Source organism: Ostrinia nubilalis, chromosome 18 (genome assembly GCF_963855985.1).
Source record: "Ostrinia nubilalis chromosome 18, ilOstNubi1.1, whole genome shotgun sequence".
Taxonomy (NCBI): domain Eukaryota; kingdom Metazoa; phylum Arthropoda; class Insecta; order Lepidoptera; family Crambidae; genus Ostrinia; species Ostrinia nubilalis.
In genome coordinates, this window is record NC_087105.1 from 3,598,633 (window position 1) to 3,621,356 (window position 22,724).

At 38.9% G+C, this 22,724-nt stretch overlaps 4 protein-coding genes across 7 annotated transcripts; 1 reads left to right on the top strand and 3 right to left on the bottom strand.

Annotated features, from left to right (window-relative positions):
- Positions 1-482: 482 nt before the first annotated feature.
- On the bottom strand, positions 483-3,221 carry LOC135080367 (uncharacterized). Of its 2 annotated transcripts, none has more exons than XM_063975014.1 (5): positions 2,962-3,221; positions 2,497-2,650; positions 1,963-2,119; positions 1,369-1,555; positions 483-643 (listed from the first exon to the last, which is right to left on the bottom strand). In XM_063975014.1, the coding sequence occupies exons 1-5, from the start codon at positions 3,126-3,128 to the stop codon at positions 487-489; spliced, it is 822 nt and encodes a 273-aa protein (XP_063831084.1). In that variant the 5' UTR covers positions 3,129-3,221; the 3' UTR covers positions 483-486. The 2 variants fall into 2 exon arrangements, with proteins under 2 accessions (XP_063831084.1, XP_063831085.1); XM_063975015.1 differs by having other exon boundaries at positions 2,497-2,638; positions 2,962-3,220.
- Positions 3,222-5,015: 1,794 nt separating this feature from the next.
- LOC135080520 (uncharacterized) lies at positions 5,016-12,044 on the top strand. Of its 2 annotated transcripts, XM_063975162.1 has the most exons (5): positions 5,016-5,286; positions 5,603-5,677; positions 6,040-6,172; positions 11,088-11,250; positions 11,688-12,044. In XM_063975162.1, the coding sequence occupies exons 1-5, from the start codon at positions 5,170-5,172 to the stop codon at positions 11,857-11,859; spliced, it is 660 nt and encodes a 219-aa protein (XP_063831232.1). In that variant the 5' UTR covers positions 5,016-5,169; the 3' UTR covers positions 11,860-12,044. The 2 variants fall into 2 exon arrangements, with proteins under 2 accessions (XP_063831232.1, XP_063831234.1); XM_063975164.1 differs by lacking the exon at positions 5,603-5,677.
- LOC135080519 (uncharacterized) lies at positions 6,389-10,727 on the bottom strand. Of its 2 annotated transcripts, XM_063975161.1 has the most exons (5): positions 10,571-10,726; positions 7,870-7,975; positions 7,685-7,788; positions 7,258-7,482; positions 6,389-7,030 (listed from the first exon to the last, which is right to left on the bottom strand). In XM_063975161.1, the coding sequence occupies exons 2-5, from the start codon at positions 7,952-7,954 to the stop codon at positions 6,482-6,484; spliced, it is 963 nt and encodes a 320-aa protein (XP_063831231.1). In that variant the 5' UTR covers positions 7,955-7,975; positions 10,571-10,726; the 3' UTR covers positions 6,389-6,481. The 2 variants fall into 2 exon arrangements, with proteins under 2 accessions (XP_063831231.1, XP_063831230.1); XM_063975160.1 differs by lacking the exons at positions 6,389-7,030; positions 7,258-7,482; positions 7,685-7,788; positions 7,870-7,975 and adding an exon at positions 8,064-10,242 and having other exon boundaries at positions 10,571-10,727.
- Positions 12,045-12,162: 118 nt separating the features above from the next.
- Positions 12,163-22,674, bottom strand: LOC135080521 (L-asparaginase 1-like). Its single transcript, XM_063975165.1, has 14 exons — positions 22,571-22,674; positions 21,850-22,203; positions 20,853-20,978; positions 20,660-20,772; positions 20,010-20,135; positions 19,245-19,369; positions 16,764-16,993; positions 16,155-16,312; positions 15,495-15,608; positions 15,269-15,325; positions 14,912-15,056; positions 13,073-13,202; positions 12,516-12,741; positions 12,163-12,323 (listed from the first exon to the last, which is right to left on the bottom strand). The coding sequence occupies exons 2-14, from the start codon at positions 22,094-22,096 to the stop codon at positions 12,177-12,179; spliced, it is 1,944 nt and encodes a 647-aa protein (XP_063831235.1). The 5' UTR covers positions 22,097-22,203; positions 22,571-22,674; the 3' UTR covers positions 12,163-12,176.
- Positions 22,675-22,724: the final 50 nt, after the last annotated feature.

The window sequence follows — 22,724 nt, forward strand, 5'->3', positions numbered from 1 at the left end:
AAATTGCTTCGAACTTTGTTTCGATTAACCAACTTTCAGTAACCAGTCGGTTCTTGGCGGGAAAGTGAATCTTTATGATTTACAATTTCGTTTTGTTTTTGATTTCGTTTTTAGCGAGCAAATTTTAATAAGTAAATTGTGGATTATGAAGTTCATGAGCAAATAAAACAAAACAGTGTAACGCGTTTCCAAAATTTGAGAAGACCGCGTTAGCGCGCAATAAATTATTGCCACATAACTATTAAATCTCAAGGTAAGCCCAGCTTCTTTATTTATACTTAACTAGTACCTAACATTCATAAAAAAATTTACACTGGTTTTAGACAAATATTGCATGAAGCTTTATTGGAATGAAACATTTTTAGCAAGCTTTTTATCAGGTTCTGTTTCATAAAATACCTGGCTACAGAATATCCATACTTTTAATAAAAATTCAAATGCATTTCATAACTTTATTATTTAAAATTATCTTAAAATAGCACATCTTTAGGAAGGAACGAGCTGTGTTAGAATCTTTACTACAGTTTTCTTGTCCATCTTGCACTTGGGATACAGAGATTGACAATCGGTGTCCATGGACCGACCGGCGGAGATAGCCTCGAATATTGCGGTGCCGTCCAACATACGTCGAACAAATGAATTGCTGAAAAATAAAAATGTTAATTTGAGCAAAATAATTGAAAGTGCAAAAAAAGTTCGTTAATGGTGAGTTAAGTTCATTTAATAAACGATTGCAAACTTTATGAATCTGGTTTAGTTACATTAAGCTTGATTTAAGTAAGTACGTTATTTTTATAACGAATTCGGGGACAAATGAGTGTCTCGATCTCGAAATGCTTATTAAAGCCAAGTATAACAACGCATCATCATTTCAGCCACAGGACGTCCACCGCTGACCATAATAACTACTCCAATGTTTTCCAGATTTCCTGGTTGGTAGCGGCTTGCTTCCAGCGCCTTCCTGCTGCTTTTATGAAGTCATCTGATTAAGCTGGGTCCCATACGTAGTGGCGAAGGTCGATTTAGCGAAGTACGTTTTGGCGAAAAACATTCATGGTAGTACGTTGGAGCGAATGGCTACAAAAGCGAAACACTCGCGGCCGAAAAAGTACTTTTGCTGACCTAGGTAAAAATGTACGAAATAACATGTAGGTATTTTCATGAAATTAAATTGTTATTATATGTCATTGATCAAAAATAAAATCAAAATTAAGCTCTCCTAGGCCAGCAAAAGTAGGTACTTTTTAGGCCGCGAGTGTTTCGCTTCAGTGGCCTTTCACTCCAGCGTACCACAATGAATGTTTTTCGCCAAAACGTACTTCGCTAAATCAACCTTCGCCTCTACGTACGGGACCCGATTAAACTCACTTAGACAAATTAGACAGCAACGCGTCGAAGTCAGTAGCGTTCCCAGCGAGCATGTTCTCGTTGGCGAGCTGCACGTAGGAGCACGACAGCCGCTGCATGCACGCGCCCGAGTCGATGTTGTAACGGCTGAGCGTCTCGTCGAGCTTGTTCAGCATGTCTGATATCTGACTCATGTCGGTCTCCAGACCTAAGAAATAAAATGATAAATAAATATTAGTAAACACCACAGGGGGACAGTCCAGTCCTACAGCTTTTAGGTTTCCCTTCTTTCCCGTAGATTAATGGACGTCCCATTAATGGGATTACTGAAAAAAAAAATATTCGTGTAAGTAGTTTAATATCCACCTATTAGGTAGGTACTACCAAGTTACTGTGTTACGTAAATCCTGCTCTAACAGAAGTTGAAAATGCCCTGAATCTCACCAAACATCAAAATAAACAAGAAATAAAAATGACTGCCATAATATTATTTTTTGACACTAAATTAATATCTCACTCGCTTGAAACTTCGAACTTGTTTTCGTCTTGTCTTGTTACGAGACTAAAAGACATCAATGAAGAATAAAATTACCGTTTTCTTCAAATTCAACTTACTTCGACCGTAACCGCCGCCATAGCCGTATGACAATGCGTGGATAATTTTGGGCAGAATGATGACAGCTCCGAAGCCAAGGATTGACCCGATTAGCACTCCTCCCAGGTCGATCTTCACTGGTCCGTACAATCCTGGCGCTGAACTACCGTAGCCTCCCTGGAAAAAATAATAGAAAACTTAAAAAACTAAGTATGGAATATTTTTAAATATCTTAATCCGCCTTGCCCTTTCATTTCATTCAACTGTCCTCTCCCAGGGTTGTCTAGAAGAGATTGCTCAAGCTTTGACGCTATGTCCGTCCTTTGTATGTAGGTTTCCTTGTAGGCAGCTGTCAACCGGCCAGTCTGGATATCATAGGCAATGTTCAGCAACGTCCCCTGACTGAAATATTGAATGACTTACTTGACTTATGGTCCTATGTCCCCTAGATGGGGCAGAGGGCGTCCACAACAGTCCTCCATCGCGTTCGGTCTTGAGCTATGTGTTTGATCTCGCTCCAAGTCTTGCCGATCTTGAATGATGATCCTTATTACCTGCCCCCCGGTGCTCCCGTAAGAGGAGATTCCGAAGCGCTGCGTCCTCTCCGGCTGGCTGTCGCGGTCGCCCTTCTCGACCCTCGCAGAGGGTTCGGCCAGCTGGTCCTCCGTGCGGTACCCGGCGCTCGGCAGGAACCCCCTGAAATCAAGGCTATGGACTGTGATCATCTACCATTTGCATATTTATTTACTTAGCTGTTGTTTTAAAACTTAGGGCCAATATTGATTAATCAAGAAGTATCGGACTAAAAGGGCTAAGTAACTACTGTAGTAAAAACTAAAAATCTGGACATTCACTAAAAAAGTTAAAACATGTCTTTGATTTTGGACCTTGAAGAAGGCTGTATATTGTGGATCACTACCACATTTCGTGATTCATTTAGGACTGATCGAAATACGAAGTTACACGTACGTAATATTGTAATTAAAGCTAAGGACTTTTCCAAAAATACAGCTCCTTACCCATCGCTCCTGTAATCCGCCTTTGCCTCAAACGCCACCAGCACCAAAAGTAAACAGGCTCTCATCTTCACTCCCTGGACACACTGGCCGGTCCACAACATCCGCATTATGCTATATAGAAGGCGTTCCGAAGCCTGCCCCTGAACAATCGCATGAGGAAATACCATTGTCCCATGTGTGGCACTAAGGAGTTACATAACCCTTTCGACGACGATTCGTCACGCAGGCTGCTCGAGATGACATCGAAGCAGGAAGGTATGCAAGCATTAGGGTATGTTGGTCACCGACGCCGTGGTATGTCAGGAAGATACACAATGGTCTAGTTTAATGGAAAAGTACAAATTAGTGTACATCCGACTACATCCTGTACGCTAATCATTAGGAATTAGCGGCAGAATAAGTAAATAGGTAGCGTTCATTGAAACACGTTTTAATAAACTAGCGGCCTTTTTATCCTCAGGGGTTGAGTTTCGTAAAACCCGTTCTTAGTGAGCACCTACGTTCTAAAAGGAACCCCTAGCACTTGTAGTTTCTGAGATTTGGTGATGAGTGAGTGAGTCAGACCTTTCGCTTTTATAAATACCTAGTTATAGAGATATTTTGCGTTTTCCAAAGGTAAAGAAAATTACCTATAGTATAGTATACTAAGGAAACGATTCATCCCTTTCATTTAGTATGGAGATAATATCCCTCTCAGATTTTGAAGCTTTGGTGGAATGCCTCAAATTGTTAAGTTTTCTATTTTTATTTGATAAAAAGTTTGGTAAGCACCTGTTTGTTTATTACGAAAATCACACACATGTAAACAATGCACATTTTGTGTGCTCTGATTGCTCTGTCGTCGCTCAAGGGCGTGTAATTTTATTGTTTCACTAAACGACAAACTTAAAAATTAGAAAACAGTTTACATTCTATTTCGCCAGCAAAGTGCTGACAAACTATTTGTTGTTGGCTATTACTTCTCCTAATTCTTACTTACTTTGAAACAATTATGTTTTACTCATAGTAGAGCTAGAACTGGACGTAGACTTAAGTATAGTCTACAACTTCATTAATTAAGGTTTTGGCCAGACTCAGCCATTCGAGATGTGGTATTATCGTTTCTTGAATTCTACTTTATAGAATGACAAACAGTGAAGAGACAACTCTATAATGTTCCTTTTTCATCTTTCCATAGCGTACTAACTACCAGAGCACTATATTCCATAATATTATGTTATAATACCTACCTCCTATTATGAAGTTCTATATTTTCATGCTTAAGACTCTTGGCACATTTTCATGGCTCTACTTACTCTAACTTTTAGTTACTCTAAAGTTTTTAGTTATTCTAAAGAGCAAAGTCAAAGACCGTTTCCAATTTATTAATTAAGTAAGTAGGTGAACGCAAGTGAAAACAGTATTTTGTCAAAATTACAGTTTTAATCTAAAACAAAAAGCTTTTTACATTTAAAATAGTCATCTTTTGAAGCGCTGTCCGTGAAAATGGTGTTATTAATAGATAATACGACTTATTCTGTCCATAGACTTCTGTATGCCATAGATATTGCAAGAAATATCCCTCCCAAGTTGTGAAAATTGGACCACGGGTAAAAGCCGGCTTTCTTCCTAGGTCCTACTAAAGTTTGTTGGTCTTCATAGATTCGATTACGTGACTGCTTTGACTGTGCCACATTTTAAACGAGTACTTACACGAAGAAAGTTTAATTGAATCGACATCATTCAATTTCATTCGGGTAGGTACTATGTACTATATTGCTATTTTAATAAACTACAACGTCAACGTCAAATAGTTCATGCTGGGAACCCAAAGTAGTCAAAAGTTCACAACACGTCATTGTGTTTTCAACTTTTTGGTAACTTTGGGTATCACGACCTATTTGACGCTGACTGCACACCGACCCAAGGGTCTCCCAAGAGTACATTGTGTAGGCCACAGAATTTGTCTTAGTTAAATTGTACTATTTTATCTCGCTGCCGTCTCTAACCTTTCTTAAGCTCGAACGCCAGCGAGTCTGGAAGGCGTTAAGCTGCCTTAACCATTTCTACTTCTCGACGAACAATACGCGGAACACTCAGCACCAACGCATAATAATTTCCTTCGCTATTTCTCTAAACACACCATACAAATGGTGGCACACGACGTTTCGTTTTGGTGCGAGAACCATACACATTATTGGCTCAAATTAGACAATTCATTTTTTTAATATGTGTGCAAAATGTTGGTTGGTGTTTTTTCAAGTGTTCATTGTGGTGGCCAGTGACAAGGGAGGACCGAGACAATCGAGGTTTTTCACATTCAACACCGTTAATGATGACATCAGGGTGAGTGCATTTGTTTAATTTTAAAAATTAATACTATCAAATCAAAAGCCCTTCCTGTTTTAATTTTAATAACATAGCGCTCGCCGATTTCGTTAATTAATGTTTTTTTTAATGTATCTTTTTCTACATTGTAACATCAACATAGATGTAGCAATAAACATGTTCATTTATTTTTAAACCATTAATTAATTTCGATGTAGTTAAAAATCATTTAATGCTGTAATGTTACGCCGAACCGAATATGAGTTAAACTACGCATTTTACTATTTTTTTAAAACTTTTTTGCATACCTACAATATTTGCTTTGGTTTTGCAGATAGACCTCGATTTTTCAGTTCCATTTATTAGCATCCCAGTGAAAAAAACTGTGGAAAATTTTGGCACTTCATTGGTAAGCATGATTTTATTTTGAAGTTATAACTTTATGATTTTTTATTATCTTCACGTCCACGTAATCCTATTACAAACAGCTTTTCGAGTTTATCTCTCTGCTGTACCAATTCATTGATTTAAAGCTTTCAAAAATTATTTTAGTCCTAAAAACTAGCAACCGTAAGCCCTTACCTTGGTGCGCGTCTAGGCCTTAGAGGTTGGAGGAGAAGGGTGAAGGATTTCGCATCCATTACTTTAAAAAGTGGACTTATCGGCTTTTAACTTTCAATCTTTAATTAGGCAACAGTTTTTCTTTATTTTTCTCATAGTTTCACGACAAGTGCATTCTCGACGAAGTAAAAAAAATAATTGAACTTTCAGGGGTTACCAACCATCAACGTCAACCCGGCATCGCTCGCACTGGGAGGTGTGATGGTGATAGCCACTACGGTGCTGATCCCTTTCTTGGTGAAGAACTACGCCTACGATTATCCTCATAGAAGATATGCCAAGTGTAAGTTGTGTAATTGTGTGTGGAACCTAGTCAAATTTATGATTTGTCTGCACTGCCCTGCCTACATAGATAAGTATAAAAGGTCCTATAGAGGTGAAACCTATCGTAACTTTACTTAAGTGTTGTCGCCTAGACAGTTTAGCTACTTATCTCCTACCTATCATCGTTGTGTCTTTGTTAGCTTAATTAAAGGTTTCAAAATAAAAATCGATAATAATTATTGCAAATGTTTATTAAACCTCCAACAAAAACTTATCAGCTGAGCCAACTTTTATAAATAAGACATCACTATTAATTTCAACTCAAAAGTCAGCTACGACAAGGGGGCCTGCAGCAATTTCTTCTGGAAACCTTCTTCTTGGGTTTGGGCACAGAAGTGCAGGACTTCTTGCATTTTAGTTTAGGGCTTTCCACTATCCCTGCATCTGCTGGAATGTACTGAGTTTCGACATGGATGAAGTTCTTACGCTTCCGAGGAGCTAAATCGAAGCAGCCGAATGGTGGAGTGTATTCTATGTCCCATGTCGCGTTACTCGACAGAGAACTGAGGGACTCCTCCTGGCAGACGCATTCTGGCTCCTTGAACGCTGGACAGCTTTCTATCACCTTATCTATTGCTGTCAGATCATTGCAAAATACGTCCATGTACGCGCATTTGCAAATGTCTTCCACAGCCTCTGCGAGAGCTTTCCTTATTTCAGCGTCTCGCTGTTTCTTCAGCTTCACCATCTTCCGCGCCTCGACCTTAGCCTGTTCCTCTGGGCTGCGCTTCTTGATGATCTTGAAAACCATTGGGTCGCAGTCGACGTAAGGGTCTTCGTTTGGAGCGATTTCTGTCAGATCTTTTAGTGGGTTAACCTGTAACAAAAACAGGTCAGGTTACTAATAACGCTAGGTAGATAATCTTGATTTGAAACTGGATTGGTTTGGTCAGCTCAATTTATCGACTTTTTTTAATTGACTCACGGATTTTGGAAACATTTCCTGCGGAACTGTGTTATACAAAGTTACACTACGTTATTTGTTTCAAGATCATAGCATTTTGTACTGAAACAAAGTTCATTATCATTAAACACTAAACTTGCCTGAATAGTAAAGACATCGCCTTTCCTCTGAACCTTGAGGGTCGGTTTGGGTTCCAGTGGCTCTTCAGGTTCGGAATCACCACCCCCTAAGTCCGCCCCTGGTCTATTACCTTTCTTTTTCTTCTTCTTGTTTTTGTCCTTGTCAGTGCCGCCACGTGGGCATTTGAATGTCATTATTTTGGCCACGCTTTTCCCTATTACGCCAGGTTGCCAGCCACGTCGAGGCTGAAATATTAGAAAGTTAACATAAGAAATTGCTTTTTGCAAATAGTTAGGTAACTACTTAGATGGTATTATTTTCTACAAAAATAGGAAAATAATAGCTCTTTCTAAGGTCAAATGCTAATGATGATGATGCACATGATGATAACAGAACAAATACGTAGATTATCAAGGTCAGAAAGTGACGATCAAAATTTTAAATTACCTTTATTCCTGGAACATCTGGGGAGTCCCAAAGCCAACCCATGTGGGCTGGCACTGCATAGCCTGGCTTGCGGAACAGGCATTGCTTGTGTCCTATCAACACACCTAGAACAAAGAAACACTTCTGGAACATGTTCAGCATCTTGTAATAAAATCATTTCAAGCGACTTAAAATTGAATGCGTACCAGGATGAACATCACCAAAGGTGTAGTTGTACTTGGAAGCATTTTTCTTTTTCTTCTTCTTATCATTTTCTTCGTCATCACCCATCTTAATTTAGATCTGGACTTTCTACAGAAAATCATGTAACTTAGCTAAAGTTTAATTAATAAATAAACAAAACATACCTACTAAATGAGAAGTTATAAATAAAAGATGATGATGTTTCAAAGTGTAATAGGATGTTTACATACACTATTTGTTTTTGGGTTACAAAATAAAATGTCAATGGTAATAATCGTAAGCGTTCAACGTTTTTCTTCTTTAAATTTCTCTTGTATAGCCAATTTATGCGCTCCACAGCAACCTCTGCCCATAAGAGATAGCAGTCTCTGCTCCTTATCGCAACATCTTCGTTCTGTGTCGACATTAAATTTATTTATGCAACGGTAGTCGTGATCTTTCTCATACTTCATGTAGTCTTTGATAGCCTTCTTTATTCTTTCGTATTCCTTAGAACAGCACACTTTACCCGCATCACTGTAGCTAGGCGGTAAAGCGGGCAGTGCTGCAGTTTTGTACATTTTAGCGAAACCGTCAGGGTAAGCGCAAGGTCTACCCAGAACTGGACATGGACCGAGTTTTATTGGAGGCAAGCCATAGGGCAAAGGTTCTGCTTCGTCTTCATCATCATCCTGTTTCTTCTTCTCTTCATCCTCATTCTTCATAGTGACAGGACAGTTGCTTTTATGTTTAAATGATGGACAATAAGGTTTATGTTGTTTCCTGGCAGCAATGTTAGCTGTCTCAGCGATACAGTCACAATCGAATGTCTTGCATGGAGGCGATGGTTTAGGCGGGCTGCATTTGCAATCTGTATCTTCAACAATTTGTAAACAGTTATACACAGAATATTTGGGACCTGCAGTTTTCACCTCGGCATTATAAATTTTAGAAGTTTGACCACGTATACTAGGAGTTGAAGCAACAGTTTTGGGAGCCATTCTTAGGCTTGGTGAACTAGCCACGTTATTTACTTGCGCTCGATATGCTGCCATTTGTTGTATTCTAGCACAACAGCAACCGCCTGTTGGCCTTACCGCTTGACTCGTAGACGCTTTGTTCGTCTCACCGGTTTGAAAATCATAACTTGTAGTTAAATTTTCCACGACAAAATCTTTCCCAAACATAGACTCTTTGTAATCCGGAACTTTTGTAACGCTAAATACATAAGCGATAGTTGTTTTACTGCCACGTGGAGTAGCCCCGGTGCCATACATTTTACTTTTATTGTCCTCGCAAGTCTCTCCAGCATTGACGACGCCTCCACAGCCAGAACACATTACTTTCTCCTTGTCTTTGCCCTGCATTTCTGGACATTCGTCACGATGCCACTTGTCATCTTTGCAATCACATGCACCACATATTTTTCTTGATGTTACATCCTTCGTACCGGATACTCCTGAAGCTTCCTTCTTATAAGCCTCAAGGTTTCTTATATACGTTCTCACTTTGTGAGCTAGTGGGCAGTTAGCATTGCCACATGGACCAGTAATATCACCCATGCGAATTTTATCAATGGGATAAGACTTCTTCGGCTCTTCTTGGCCGTCTTCGTTTTCACATTTATAATCTGCTCCCTTCTGTCCCATACCGCAGCTTTGCAGCTCAGTACATACTTCAATCTTCTTTTGGGCGTTGTTTACTACATCTGGATCTTCTAAAGTAGTTGTTTCATAAAGACTGCCAACCATACAGAAGTTAGGATCATCGCCTTCTATTCTCTTGCATTGGAACATACTAGGTGCTTTATCAGTTCTAAAGACAAATGCGTCAGGGTCTTTCATCAACTGTTGGAATTCTGTTACAATAGCTTCACCCAGCGCACTCAATCGCAATATGAAGCCAACCTCGCCAACTTGTCTGCAGCAGCATTCCGCAAAGATAGGCGTAATCTGCTTGATTGTAAGCGGTTCATGAAGCTTGCAAGCATCTGACGTTTCTTTCAGCATATGGAAGAAATGGGTATCCCAGTGCATAGAGCCGATGCCAACAAAAATTTCGACTTCGTTTGCGTCGTCGTTCCATACCTCTAGTTCTAGAGGGAACTTGCTTAGAATCATCAGCACCGTGTCTGGATAGGATGGGAATAAATAAGATTTACCGACTCTGATGGTTCTGCTCCACTTTCTTCGGCCTTGGTCATCGCATTCAATAATGTCATCCTTGTTTTCGTCGTTAACAGCCAGCTGGCCCTCTTTGATGATAAACTGTACCTTCGGGCCGAACTTTATTTTGATAATAAGGTTCTTTTTCGCTCCACTCTTCTCATCTTCGTCAGATGCGAATATCGTCACTTTGTCTATGAATATCTCAATGAGGTACATTTGCTCCATGACCTGCCGAGTTCAATATTTTTGTCAGAATACTTCCTTTGGTCTTTACTTTCTTCGGTACAAATTTCATTAATTGCTATAATATTTAATTCTGTAACTAGTGGAAAGGCAGTTGATATTTGGTGCTTAATTCGTTTTGTAATGGGGTATAATAGTTAAGGTAATGAACTCCTAATTACAATGGGTAAAAGTAAACTATATCTAAGACTTCTCCACTATTTATTCTAATAACCATGCATACTTATAAACATACTTACATAAAAATTAGTTCTCTTTTGAACAAATAGAGTAGCAGTCTTAGTAAAAAAAAAATATCTGTAAAAATACTTACGGAATATTTTTATATCGGCCCCGTTTTATTTAAAGATATTCATAACTTTTGACACTGATAATTTTATTTTGTAACCCGAAAGTTAGATGTTCGCCATGACCGTTTACACGACTGACATTTTCGTGTCAAGAGCGGGGTTTGATTTTGGAAGCATGGCCGACAGTTTTCTACTATTTTCTTTTTGGTGGTTTCATTCAACAAAAAAGGAGGTAACACAGTGTGAATAAAATTAAAAATAGCTCCGTTGTAAGCTCCGTTGTAAGCTCCGTTGTAAGCTCCGTTGTATCATCACCATTTCAGCCTTCAGCAACAAAACCTCCACTGCTGAACATACTCGTAGGCCTCCGGCCTCCGCCGTCCACCATTGTATAATTTGGAATTATTTTGATTCTATCTAAAAGTTATCCAATGTTAAGTACCTACCTATAATATTTAATAATTTAATTTTTTAGGTATTAGGGAAAACTTGCACAATTTAGGTGAAGTCTAAACTTTTTAAACCACTTTTCTTTTCCAGTGCTCCAAGTAGCAGACTTCGATAACTCCGAATTTCTAGACTTTGCCAGCCAGATGCTGTCCGACACCAGAAGCGTGCGCGGATGTGCGCTCAGAGTGGCCTGCTGGACCGGACAGATGCCGGACAGTACTGACTTCATGAGGACATGGGACCAGGTGTTGAGGTATGACTAACTTCATCATTACGGCATTAGTCTCCACTAAACTACAGACCTTCTAGAATTTTCTAGAGGTAAATGGAGGATACGGTCTATAATCCGGAATGGCCAAGCGGATTATATGAATATCTTTCTGGTATTTCTTATTAAAAAGCTTCATCTCGCGGCTCTACTCAGTTAAAACAAAATTGGATATAGGAAAAATGGGAAAATATTGTTAGGTATTGGTTTACAGAAATCTATTAGTGAATTTTGCTTATTTTCACTTCAAAACACACAAAATTTTCTAGACGAACAGCGTCCATCACCAGAATTTAGTCAAATTTTTTCACTAAACGGATCGTCACCACCAGCTATCACCACCGTACCCGCACGTTGTCGTCTACTTAATTAAACCTTACCCGAAGAAAATTATTTAAAAGGATTTGACGTTTCTGTTCCAGAAACAAGCTGCTATCAACAATGGTGAACGCCACAGCAGTGCACGACGCGATGCTATCCGGCCATGCCGGTCGAGACTGCTCCACCTACAACCCCTGTCCACTGCAGGAACACCACTTTCCCTTACTGGTCAAACACATCACCCGTGTGACCAGAGGGGAGCCAGAATCTTAGACTAGAAAGAACTTGAAGACTTCCTTAGTACAGTCAACAGCACATCAGGCTGTTTTTATAGAAAAATAGCACTAATAAAGACTGCATAAGATGTAACGGTGTTTAGCCTTTGTGCTGTTGTCTGTACTTCTTACAAGAAGCTGTTCACTCGTTTAGAATCGACCCTGTTTTGTTATTTATTTGTACCACAGTTAATGATACTAGTTTTATACTATGAAGATATTATTTAAGGTTTGGTTCTCATCAGCTTCAGCAGATCTGATTTTTAAAGGATAGTAAATAAAACACAGTACATTATTTAATTTTGCACTATTAATTTAATCACCAAGTACCCTCTGTATTTTACTATAATTGAGTTTGCGAGCGTAATCCAGCGGCGTGTAGTCCATGACATCTTTAGATTCTTTACAGTCGGCGTTGTGCACAAGGTACTGAACCACTTCTATGTTATTGCTTAGCACGGCCTAAAAAAAACCATGTATCAAATCTATTTGGAAATCATAACCAAAACTTATACACGATAAAAAACAATGAGCCATAATACTAGGTGCACTAGATTCTCTACCCTTAGCTAGCAAAAAAATGTGATCTTTAGTTTCTTTCTAAGTAGGGTCCTAGTGGAGTCCTAGACGGACTTACCACACGTATCTACTTACTTTATGTAAAGGCGTCTGCTGCATTTCATCAGCTACATTCAAGTCAGCACCAGCCATCTTCAGAAGCTGCAGTTTCTGCACCGACCCTCGCCTGGCTGCTAGTGAGATCATTTCGGAGAGCGTGTTCGTTTCCACGCTGGAGAGATTCGCCCCGCATTTGAGGAGCAGCTCAATCATGGCTGGGTCATCTTGGTGGACTGCCATGAGAAGTGGGGGCTCACCACATCTGGACAATACAGTATACGGTTTAATATTTACGAAAAATGACGCCTTTAAGTAATATCTAATCTGACTGCTGCTATGCGACTATCCCCATCTCCCGTTCCTACCGCTGCAACTGCTGTGTAGCCAGGATCTACAGCTTGAAAAAGCCCAACCACCTGACTGCTTGCTGCTAGTAGGCTTGTGGTTACGATTCATCGTTTAAACCCAAAGACGTCCACTGTTGGACAAAGGATTTTCACAACGACCGGTCCTGTGCTGCCCGCATCCAGGTAGTACCTACTTCACGCGGCCTTCACCAAATCATCAGTCCACCGAGTGGTTATGATTATTACCTTGTTTTCAAATGCACGTTAGCTCCCTGCTTCAGCATGTATTCGACTATCGAAGTGTTCCCTCTGAGGATAGCTTCATGTAGCGGAGTCTTGCCTTCAGAGTTTGGCGCGTTTACATCAGCTCCCATATCTGTGATGAAAATTTTGCGTTATTTATTTAATCCTTTGAACAAGAGTAGACAAGTTACAAAACAAAATTCATTATTTAACACTGGCGTGGCAGAGTATCTAAGTATGTTAACTTTATTTAGATTAAATACCTATATCGATAAGGAATCCTAAATCTAGACGATGTTTTACAGCCCATAGCCCATACGACAAAACAGAATAGAAAAGAAGAATTATAGAGTTGAAGTCAAGATCATCTACGCAACTGTTCCAAAATTTTTGGTGTTTCCCCTTTTAATTTTTTGTGTACCTAGAACTAGTGCACTAATATGTAGAGCATAGCGCAGACAGAGCTAAAAATAGGATATAATTAGATATAATTAAAAAAAATCACCAAAGTGCAAATATGTGCCAATGCGTAATAACAAATTACTTAACCTCCGATAATCTATACGAGTGAATCACTAGTTGATGTCAAGATGTCATCATACAACTCAACGCGGCCGACGATACCTAACTAGATGAAACAAAACAAAAGCTGATGATAGTATAGCACGAGTTTAGTTCAGGAACCAATAAGTAAATTAGATCATTTGTTTCAACTATGGTTTCAACTAATCAATTCACCTGAGTAAAGCACTGAGAGTAGGTACTTAGTCCATAGAATAATACAAATGAGCACTCGTTGTTTATCAAACAGATGATAAAAATATCGCTCTTGTATTTATCTAAGTACTTGACCCAAGAATGGCAAGGCAAGATTTACATCAAAATAAATCATCTTACTTTTTAACCGACTGCACCAGAAGAAGGGTTATTATTAAGTTTTTATGGCAATGAAATAGAAACTGCTGTTTAAAATATACTAAGTATACTAAATAAGTATACTACCAGCTGATTCCATAATTTCAAGGTAATACCTACATAGAAGTTAAGTCCCTAATTATGTGCCACTGTCGTGTCTATGTAATTGCCTGTATTTGTGATGTCCATTGTAATAAATGTATCTTTCTTTCTTTCTTTATCAGAAGTCAGATTTTATAAAATCAAACTTTCACACGTTATTATCGTCATGAAACATGTTATTGATAACATTAAGTAGGTGCTGTTATTGCACTTTTCCTAAATATTAAGGGTCAATAATGCAAGTCAAGTGGCTTCATGATAATCAAGATTTTTATCGACTGCAATCACGACTGCCTTGAACCAACACATTCTTTTTAACTTACGGTACCTATTATTAATACAATTGTTTCAGCCTTGTCGATTGTTGAAAATTGACAGATATGATTGATTCAACAAACAGTTCAATAAAGTAATTGTGTCTGGAATGGAAATGTTAATCATATCTAATGTGTCATCATCACTATATTTAGATTTTTGCTTCGTCGAACCACGTTGTAAAACAAAACCTATTGCAACTTCTACACAATAGTCAAGATGCCAGTGTTTATCTTGATGACCTGCTCACGTGTCGTTGGCATAGAATTTTGTTTTCTTTTCCTAAATTATATTTAAAAACACACCCACCAAACTTTTGGCAGCGTCACACGTCTCCTAAATGTGCAAATTGCTATGCTAAGTGTGGCTAAATGTATTGGATATATTTTTGCAGAAACTGTTGGACAAAACGTCACGCAATTGCGGCCTTACCTACATACTCGTATAAACACTACGGCGTAACTATTTGCCCAACTTTCAGCAGAACTATTGCTTGCTAACAACACTTACCAAGCATCTTCTTAACGGATAACTCGTCGTGCTTCTCTATGGCATGCAGGAGCAAAGCGCCGAACACCTTCTCTGTTACTTCTACCAGCATCTTCGGCGATTGGATGTTCAGGCTGGTAGCCAATGCGTCGACGAGGGTGTGGTCCTAGAAAAAAACATATTAGTACTTACTTCAAAATCTTACATTATACTAGTAAGGAACACTGACTTGATAGCATATAAGTTTGCAATAGAAGAGACACTACTATACGAAAACAAAGACAGAATTAACTAACGAATCGAAATAGATAGAAGTCATCCCAAATGGTTTAGATTACTTTTTACTTCAACTAAAAATATTGATTATGTTAAGCTTACCTCTACAGCTATAGACGATGCTGTAGTCATTTCTCCTCTTATGTTCATGGACATCATCTGAAACAGTCGCCAGTTTCAAAATAATCAGTAAGTAAATGACATCCAATTGCAATAATGGTACCTTATATTTTTACATGACTTTACTGTCTCCTTATCCTAGATATAAATTATTTTTTCATGGATTTGCTATAATGTTTACATTAATTCGGGTAACTGATTAACTTACTTCAACTTTCTCCTGATAGGTCAGTTCAGACTTTGACAAGACATAAGATAGTTTGGTGAGTGCTGCTTCTGGAGTCATGTCGTAGCCTGATACCACTCCACATCTTGCTAAGAGCTGAAAGAAAACATATTAATTAGGAGGTCCGATGAAATTTTAAAATAGATCGTCAGTTTTGGAAATTCCTGTCGACAATATTGACACGGCACATTAAGCCAAATCACTGTGGCATCATACTTACGCCCGTATTCACAAACGATACTTGCTTCAGTGAAGCAGCAAATAGAACGCACAGCGTTGAATAGAGCTCTATGATTGGTTCGTGTGTCACCCTGTGCGTCCACGCGCACTGCGAGACCTCATAGTAATGTTTGTGAATACGGGCGTTAGAGGTGCTATTTTGAAAATGAATGATTAAGTAGGGTTCTCGTAGTGCAGGAAAAAGTTGAAGGCACCAGACCACGTGGTAGATCACCGATGAAATGGACAGAGAAAGATCAAGGCCGCAACTAAGTGCTCGCTTAACGAATTTACTCGGAAAGCTGGCTGACTAGGTAGAATAAGTAATTGCGAGTGTTATTGTAAAGAAGCTCCTTCTTTTAGTGATCTTCTTCCTTACAAAATAATGTCTACTTTCTAAAGTAGCATCTAAGATCAACTTACTCGTCCAGTCTCGTATATCGGCGAGGCCACAGCCCCAGTGGAGCACTGAGTGATGTTTACAACTATCACCCCACGCTGCACCGCCTTGCAGATCTCGTCAAATATATCTTGACGATTTGATGGTATGTTCCCGGCTCCGTAGCTTTCGAGAACTACACCTATAGAGCAAATGAATAAATAAATCAGGAAAAGGGCATAAAAGAAACATATAATGAAACGACGTACGAAGAAGCAATCTTTTGTAATCCTACATAAAGATACTTTGAAAGTTCGCATGTTACTTAGTATTAACTTACGATATTTTCAATTATTTCTAGTAAGCGTTTGTTCAAACTTTCACATTTGTTATAATTTCACTAATAGTTAATACAGTAAACTATAGTTTGGCGGTCTTCAGTCACTAAAACAAGATATTCATTCGTCACGGCTGCTCGATCACTACATTGCATGACTTATTTTACGAGTATGAATGAACTTGATTTCGTACTTTTCTATTTGAATACCACAGTTACGACCCTTAGATGATAAATGTCTGATTGACTACTAACCTCAGCTTGGAACATTAACCAAGTCATAGACACATATAATACTAGTTCCATAAGCACTTACCCTCAATGGGCGGCTGACAGAACGCCTTTATAACTGAAGAGCTGATGCTCGGGAATATCCTCAGCAGCCCGACATTCTTCGACATCTTCGCGTGCAGTCGACATTTCTCGATTACTTTGGGCTTGAATATCGCCTTCTTGTTCAGCTCGAAGTCCAGCCCCACTTCAACTAGAGGCACGCAGTTGGGCGAGTCGAAGGCGTACAGATTGTTTGCTGAGATCTTTCGAGTTCTAAAAGAGGTGGGTCAGTTTTAACTTAAGGTTCCGCCAAACCAACGCGATCACACCGCGATCAGCCGGCGTGCATTACATGTTTCTCAAACCCAATGTTGTAGGGCAAGCTATACTTATTTGGTGCCTGTATATTTGATGCCTTGTAGCTATAGATGTTTATGGCCGTGTTTCCACCAAAGCGGAGGGGAGCAGAGAAGTGTGTTGATTAACCAATCAGATTTCATTATTTTTACATAGTTTCTCCTCTCCGCTCCGCCTTGGTGGAAACCGATCCTAAGTGCCCTAAATGAGCCTACATAAATATTTTGATTGGGAGAAGCCTATGTTCAGCAGTAGACGTCCTATGGCTGAAATGATGATAGTTACAGGGGTGGAAACCGGTGTAAAGTTTTAGACTATGAAGGATGTGGTAATTCTGCACCAAAAGGGGTCGTTTCAGTTATTTCTAGCGTGAAAGATGGTCATTTTTAGGGTTCCGTACCTCAAAAGGAAAAAACGGAACCCTTATAGGATCACTTTGCTGTCCGTCTGTCCGTCCGTCCGTCTGTCAAGACCCTTTTTCTCAGGAACGCGTGGAGGTATGAAGCTGAAGTTTATATCAATTACTCAGGTCTACTGTCCCTTGAAGCTGTGAAAAAATCAAACTTCTAAGCCAACGCAATCAAAAGATACAGCCGTTTATGCCGCAAATTTTCGACACTTGTAAGGGAATCAAAACCTACAGGGTGCTTCCCGTGAACTCAGAATCTTGAAATTTGGTACGAAGCAACGTCTTATAGCATAGATAAAGGAAAAATTACGAAAACCATAAATTTTTAGTTACATCACATAATATATATTATTTTAATAATTTTAAACTTACTACCCATTTCCTCATAAACGCGTAGAGGTATTAAATTGAAATTCATACCAAATACTCAGGTCTATAATACCTTTAAGCTGTAACAAAATCAAACTTCTATGTCAACGCAATCAAAAGAAACAGCAATTTAAGCTGCATATTTTGAAACTCGCAAGTACTCGCAAGGGAATCAAAACCTAAAGGGTACTTCCAGTCGACCTAGAATCTTGAAATTTGGCATGAAGCAACGTTTTATAGCACACATAAAGGAAAAATTCCGAAAACCTTAAATTTTTAGTTACATTACAAAATATATATTTTTTAATAAATATAAACTTATTACTTTTTTCCTCATGAACGCGTAGAGCTATCAAGTTGAAATTCATATCAAATACTTAGATCTAATTGCCTTTAACCCGTAAAAACCAAACCAAACCAAACCTTGAACCAGATTTCTAAATAGTGACTAAAAAACTTAGTAAATAAATAACTTTAATAAAAGAACTTTCGCAAGTCTGCTGCAAGGCTAGTATAAGTGTTTCAGTTATATTATAGACTAGCTTTCCGCCCGCGGCTTCGCCCGCGTGGAATTTTGTCTGTCACAGAAAAACTTTATCGCGCGCGTCCCTGTTTCAAAAACCGGGATAAAAACTATCCTATGTTCTTTCCCGGGACTCAAACTATCTCTATGCCAAATTTCATCAAAATCGGTTGCGAGGTTTAAGCGGGAAAGCGTAACAGACAGACAGACAGACAGAGTTACTTTCGCATTTATAATATTACTAGCTTTCCGCCCGCGGCTTCGCCCGCGTGGAATTTTGTCTGTCACAGAAAAACTTTATCGCGCGCGTCCCTGTTTCAAAAACCGGGATAAAAACTATCCTATGTTCTTTCCCGGGACTCAAACTATCTCTATGCCAAATTTCATCAAAATCGGTTGCGAGGTTTAAGCGGGAAAGCGTAACAGACAGACAGACAGACAGACAGACAGACAGACAGACAGACAGACAGACAGAGTTACTTTCGCATTTATAATATTAGTTGGGATTAGTTGGGATAAATGATATGTGTTAATATAAAATAAAGGATTACTTAAACGATAAAGAGATCTTTGTCTTAAATTTATGCTCCTCCATCTTTCCCCATTGTAATTTTATGAATTTCATTTTGCAATAAAAATACCATAGTTATGACTCGATTGTCGTAATGAACGAACTTTGTAAACCTTGCAGGTTTGTACGGAACCCTCGGTGCGCGAGTCCGACTCGCACTTGGCCGGTTTTTTTCAGTCACTAGGTATCTTTGGTTCGGTTCTGCAATAAGTTATGGAAATAACAACAGGCTTTCAGGGGCTTTATTAGCAAGTGTTTAGAAAAGTCGTCGTGATAGATTCCATCTCAAACACACCTGTTCCCCCTGAAGAGTTTGCTGCCGAAGAACAGCGTCACCTCGGGTATGTTGAGCCCTCCCGCGATCAGCAACGACGACACGAAGTTGTCGGCTCCGTCACTGCGAGGCTCGAATATCGGTATCTGTAAATGTTTTGGATTGAAAGCTTCCTTGGATGAAGATTGAAGGTGATGGCAAAAACAATAAATACATTAGCCTAGGCGCAGACCACCGACTATTAGGCTGGTTTAAGTGTCACGCAGACTGTCAGTGCTCCGCACAGCCGATTTGTAGGTATGAACTGCTAGGGAGCGGAGCGGTTCCTCCGGACCGCATTACTCTAAAACGCTCCCTAGACGTTCATACAGATTGGCCGGAGCGGGTCCGCACCGGACGGTCCGCGTGACACTAAAACCAGCCTTAGTCGGTCGATAATTGGGCCCGATTCTAATGTGGCACACTTTCATACATCTCCATAGGTAGGTACTGATTAACAGTCCGATCCAACTATCGGCCAAATTATGTCTTATCGTCTTTTGGCTGTAAAGATAAAAACTTTGACGCAAAAACTTTTGTGGCGTCTTATTTGTTTTGCAAACATAATAAGACTTAAACGTTCATTGATATTTTAGCGTTCCCAAACCATATGGCCAGCATGGTTATAATAAAAGCAATCAAAGCAAGGTAAATTCAAGAGGGACGTACTCCTGCAATGAAGACTAAATGACCTGATGATAATAATATGAGGTTTAGCAATATTGGTTCTTGTCAGTAACCTCGTACCTGAGCTCCAGTTAATACAATGCACTTCCCGATGTTTTCAAACATGAAGGACAGCGCCGAGGCAGTGTACGACAGAGTGTCGGTGCCGTGCAATACCACGAATCCATCGTATTGGTCGTAGTTTTTCTGAAACACACCAATCAAAGAGCCCTATTCAACGCTGTGCGTTCGATTTGATGCTTCACTTAAGCAAGCATCGTTTGTGAATACGGGCGTAAGGCTTGAACTACAAGCGTCTGTAATTTTAGGGATTACCAGAACTATTTCAGATGCTTGTAGCTCGATCGTTGAGCAGTCGTGTTATTTCCAGTTAGTCGTATTTAGTCATCAATCTTTAGTCAACGAATCTTGGATTTTTAAGTACCTAATGCATTAAACACCTTTGAAAGAAATCACGGTTAAAAATATTAAATATAAGCTGAAGGACTATTTCCTAAAGCTAATGTAACAATATCAAAATATTCTTATGCTGTATTATGTAATTGTATGTGAAGTTGTGAATGTACCCACTGCAAACTCGTTAGCTTTACATCAAACCCTAGTGGTTTTTAAAGCTATCTAAATGTAATTGTCTCAATGTTACTGTCTTTAAGTTGTTAAATAAATTAAAAAAAAAAACCTAGTTAGTTAATAATATGTCACCCACATACCATAATGTCTTCAGCTATTTGCACCCATTCCCTTTCAGTCATGTTGGATGAGTCCAATAGAGTTTCATATTCGTAAATTTTGTAAAACACCCTCAGATCTAAATCTTTGGTTTCTGCGAAAGAATTCGTTTTGTTACTATTTATTGACAAATTAAAGATCTTAAATCACAATAATAGTAGCATAAACACAAACCTGGTAAAACTAAGTATGAAGTCTGAAATCCTGATTCACTGAGCCTCTGCCTCCAGTAGGCAGTGTCGTGAAGCTGAGGATACCCTCGTATGAGATTCTCGAACGCACCGTTCTGGGGTATCAGAACTGGAAATGGTCACATCAATCAAATCTTTGGTGTTGTCTTCATCATCAGCCTTTCTAAGTCCTCTGCTGTACATAGAGAGACCATAATAGAACCCCACAGGCTAAAAAAGGTATGTACGGATTTTAGGGTAAAATGTCCGGCCAAATTAAGCACAGAGTCCGGCTTTTGTGTTTCTGGACCTGGCAACCCTACCAGGCACGACCCTGGATCATTTAATGCATGTAAATAGAACCTATTTTGTTCTGTGTGCATTGCTATGTGTGGACATCTTTAATACGTCGCTCTATATTGGATGCACATGAACACCTTTAAGTACTACGTACCTAGCTTTATACGTTTCTTTACTCGTCACGCTCTACTAACCAAGAACGTAAACTTGGTAAGAAAACAACTTGTTTGGATTTCTGGGTACCTGTCTAGTTAGTTATTGTTCTAGTTCATATTTGCCTATCCAACTGCATCAGTGACATTGATAAGGAAAATGGTTTATGAGTCTTTGTTTGTATCATGAAACCCTCGCTATATTATCTCACTTATCAAGAATTTCAATAGCAAGGATTTCTTTTGCATTAAACTTAATCATCTGCATAAAATTATTGCTGTCATATTAAGTGACCTTACTGATAAGATGGACGAGAAAATCCGTATCGCAGAAAACTGCTAATAAGTCTTGTTTGAGATGGCTATTATGACCTTAATCTTTCTTGTAGTTAAGTTAAGTTGATTTAATATCTTTGCATGATTTATATTCGTATTAATTTAAACAAAAGTCAATATAATAAAGAAATCTGTTCCATATTGGATTCAAAAATTTTAAATTTTGAAAGTCTTTTCTTAAAAAATAAATCTTAAGTCGTTTGTTTTTGTTACCTCCTTCTCTATTCTTCACCATGCCTATGGTGCCGCCAGTGTAGATGACCAGTACTCTCCTCTCATTCCTACCGAGGCTCTTGACCGAGTTAGTGCTGCTGATGGACAGTTCCATAAAACTTCTGGACTTCTTCACATTGGCCAACACCTTGGCGCTAGCTCCCGAGGAATCAGCTGACATGTGGGAGCCATTTTGATTTTTTTCCCGCCCATTTTCACTGCGTTCCGAAACACCGTTCGTACTCATCACAACTTTCTTTTAATTTTTAATTTATTAAACTTCACGTGTGTTTGTGCAAAGAAAAACGAACACTCCGTTCGACACTGAATGGCAAACTGAGGCCGACTGTTGACCTATGAAGAACGCAAGACAATTAAACGACAATCAATATCAACTCATTTTTCGTTATACATTGCTACTTTACTGCATCTTATTGAGTAAACGGTACAGCTAAAACATCAATGTGTGAGTTGTACTAAAATTGTACCAAGAACCACCAACTTCCGTGATCACAACGAACTAAAAATAACGATAGCACGTGGTAATGACGTGTGATACTGACGTTTCATAATCATTAGCTAAATTATTTACTATCTACCTATAATGATATTAGGACGCGGTTTTGTGATAAACTGCGTGAGAAAATTTTAATCTAAATCGGACTGTCTTAGCGACTTAAAATTTAAAAATGATAAATCGTTCAATAAAATGTATACTTACCAAATATGTAATCATTTCACTAAGAAGATCGCGAGAAATAATTAATTACAGATCTATAGAACGTGGCCGACATTTTATTAGAACATGCTTCTAACCCATGTTTATTATTTACTGAATCCATAGCCACCTTGTTTCTAAATCTTGAATTAAGGAT

Bases quoted from the DNA above. Each gene is read 5' to 3' on its own strand.
- LOC135080519 (XM_063975160.1), bottom strand. From the start codon at position 10,239: ATGGAGCAAATGTACCTCATTGAGATATTCATAGACAAAGTGACGATA.
- LOC135080521 (XM_063975165.1), bottom strand. From the start codon at position 22,096: ATGAGTACGAACGGTGTTTCGGAACGCAGTGAAAATGGGCGGGAAAAA. The intron at 16,994-19,244 runs GTGTGTTTGAGA...CACCTCTTTTAG, and splicing joins AAACTCTTCAGGGGGAACAG to AACTCGAAAGATCTCAGCAA. The intron at 12,324-12,515 runs GTAAGTAGATAC...GGTTTTTTTTAG, and splicing joins AGCAGACGCCTTTACATAAA to GCCGTGCTAAGCAATAACAT.
- LOC135080520 (XM_063975162.1), top strand. From the start codon at position 5,170: ATGTGTGCAAAATGTTGGTTGGTGTTTTTTCAAGTGTTCATTGTGGTG. The intron at 5,287-5,602 runs GTGAGTGCATTT...TTGGTTTTGCAG, and splicing joins CCGTTAATGATGACATCAGG to ATAGACCTCGATTTTTCAGT. The intron at 11,251-11,687 runs GTATGACTAACT...TTTCTGTTCCAG, and splicing joins ACATGGGACCAGGTGTTGAG to AAACAAGCTGCTATCAACAA.
- LOC135080367 (XM_063975014.1), bottom strand. From the start codon at position 3,128: ATGGTATTTCCTCATGCGATTGTTCAGGGGCAGGCTTCGGAACGCCTT. The intron at 2,120-2,496 runs GTAATAAGGATC...TATTTTTTCCAG, and splicing joins ACGGGAGCACCGGGGGGCAG to GGAGGCTACGGTAGTTCAGC. The intron at 1,556-1,962 runs GTAAGTTGAATT...TTTATTTCTTAG, and splicing joins TGGCGGCGGTTACGGTCGAA to GTCTGGAGACCGACATGAGT.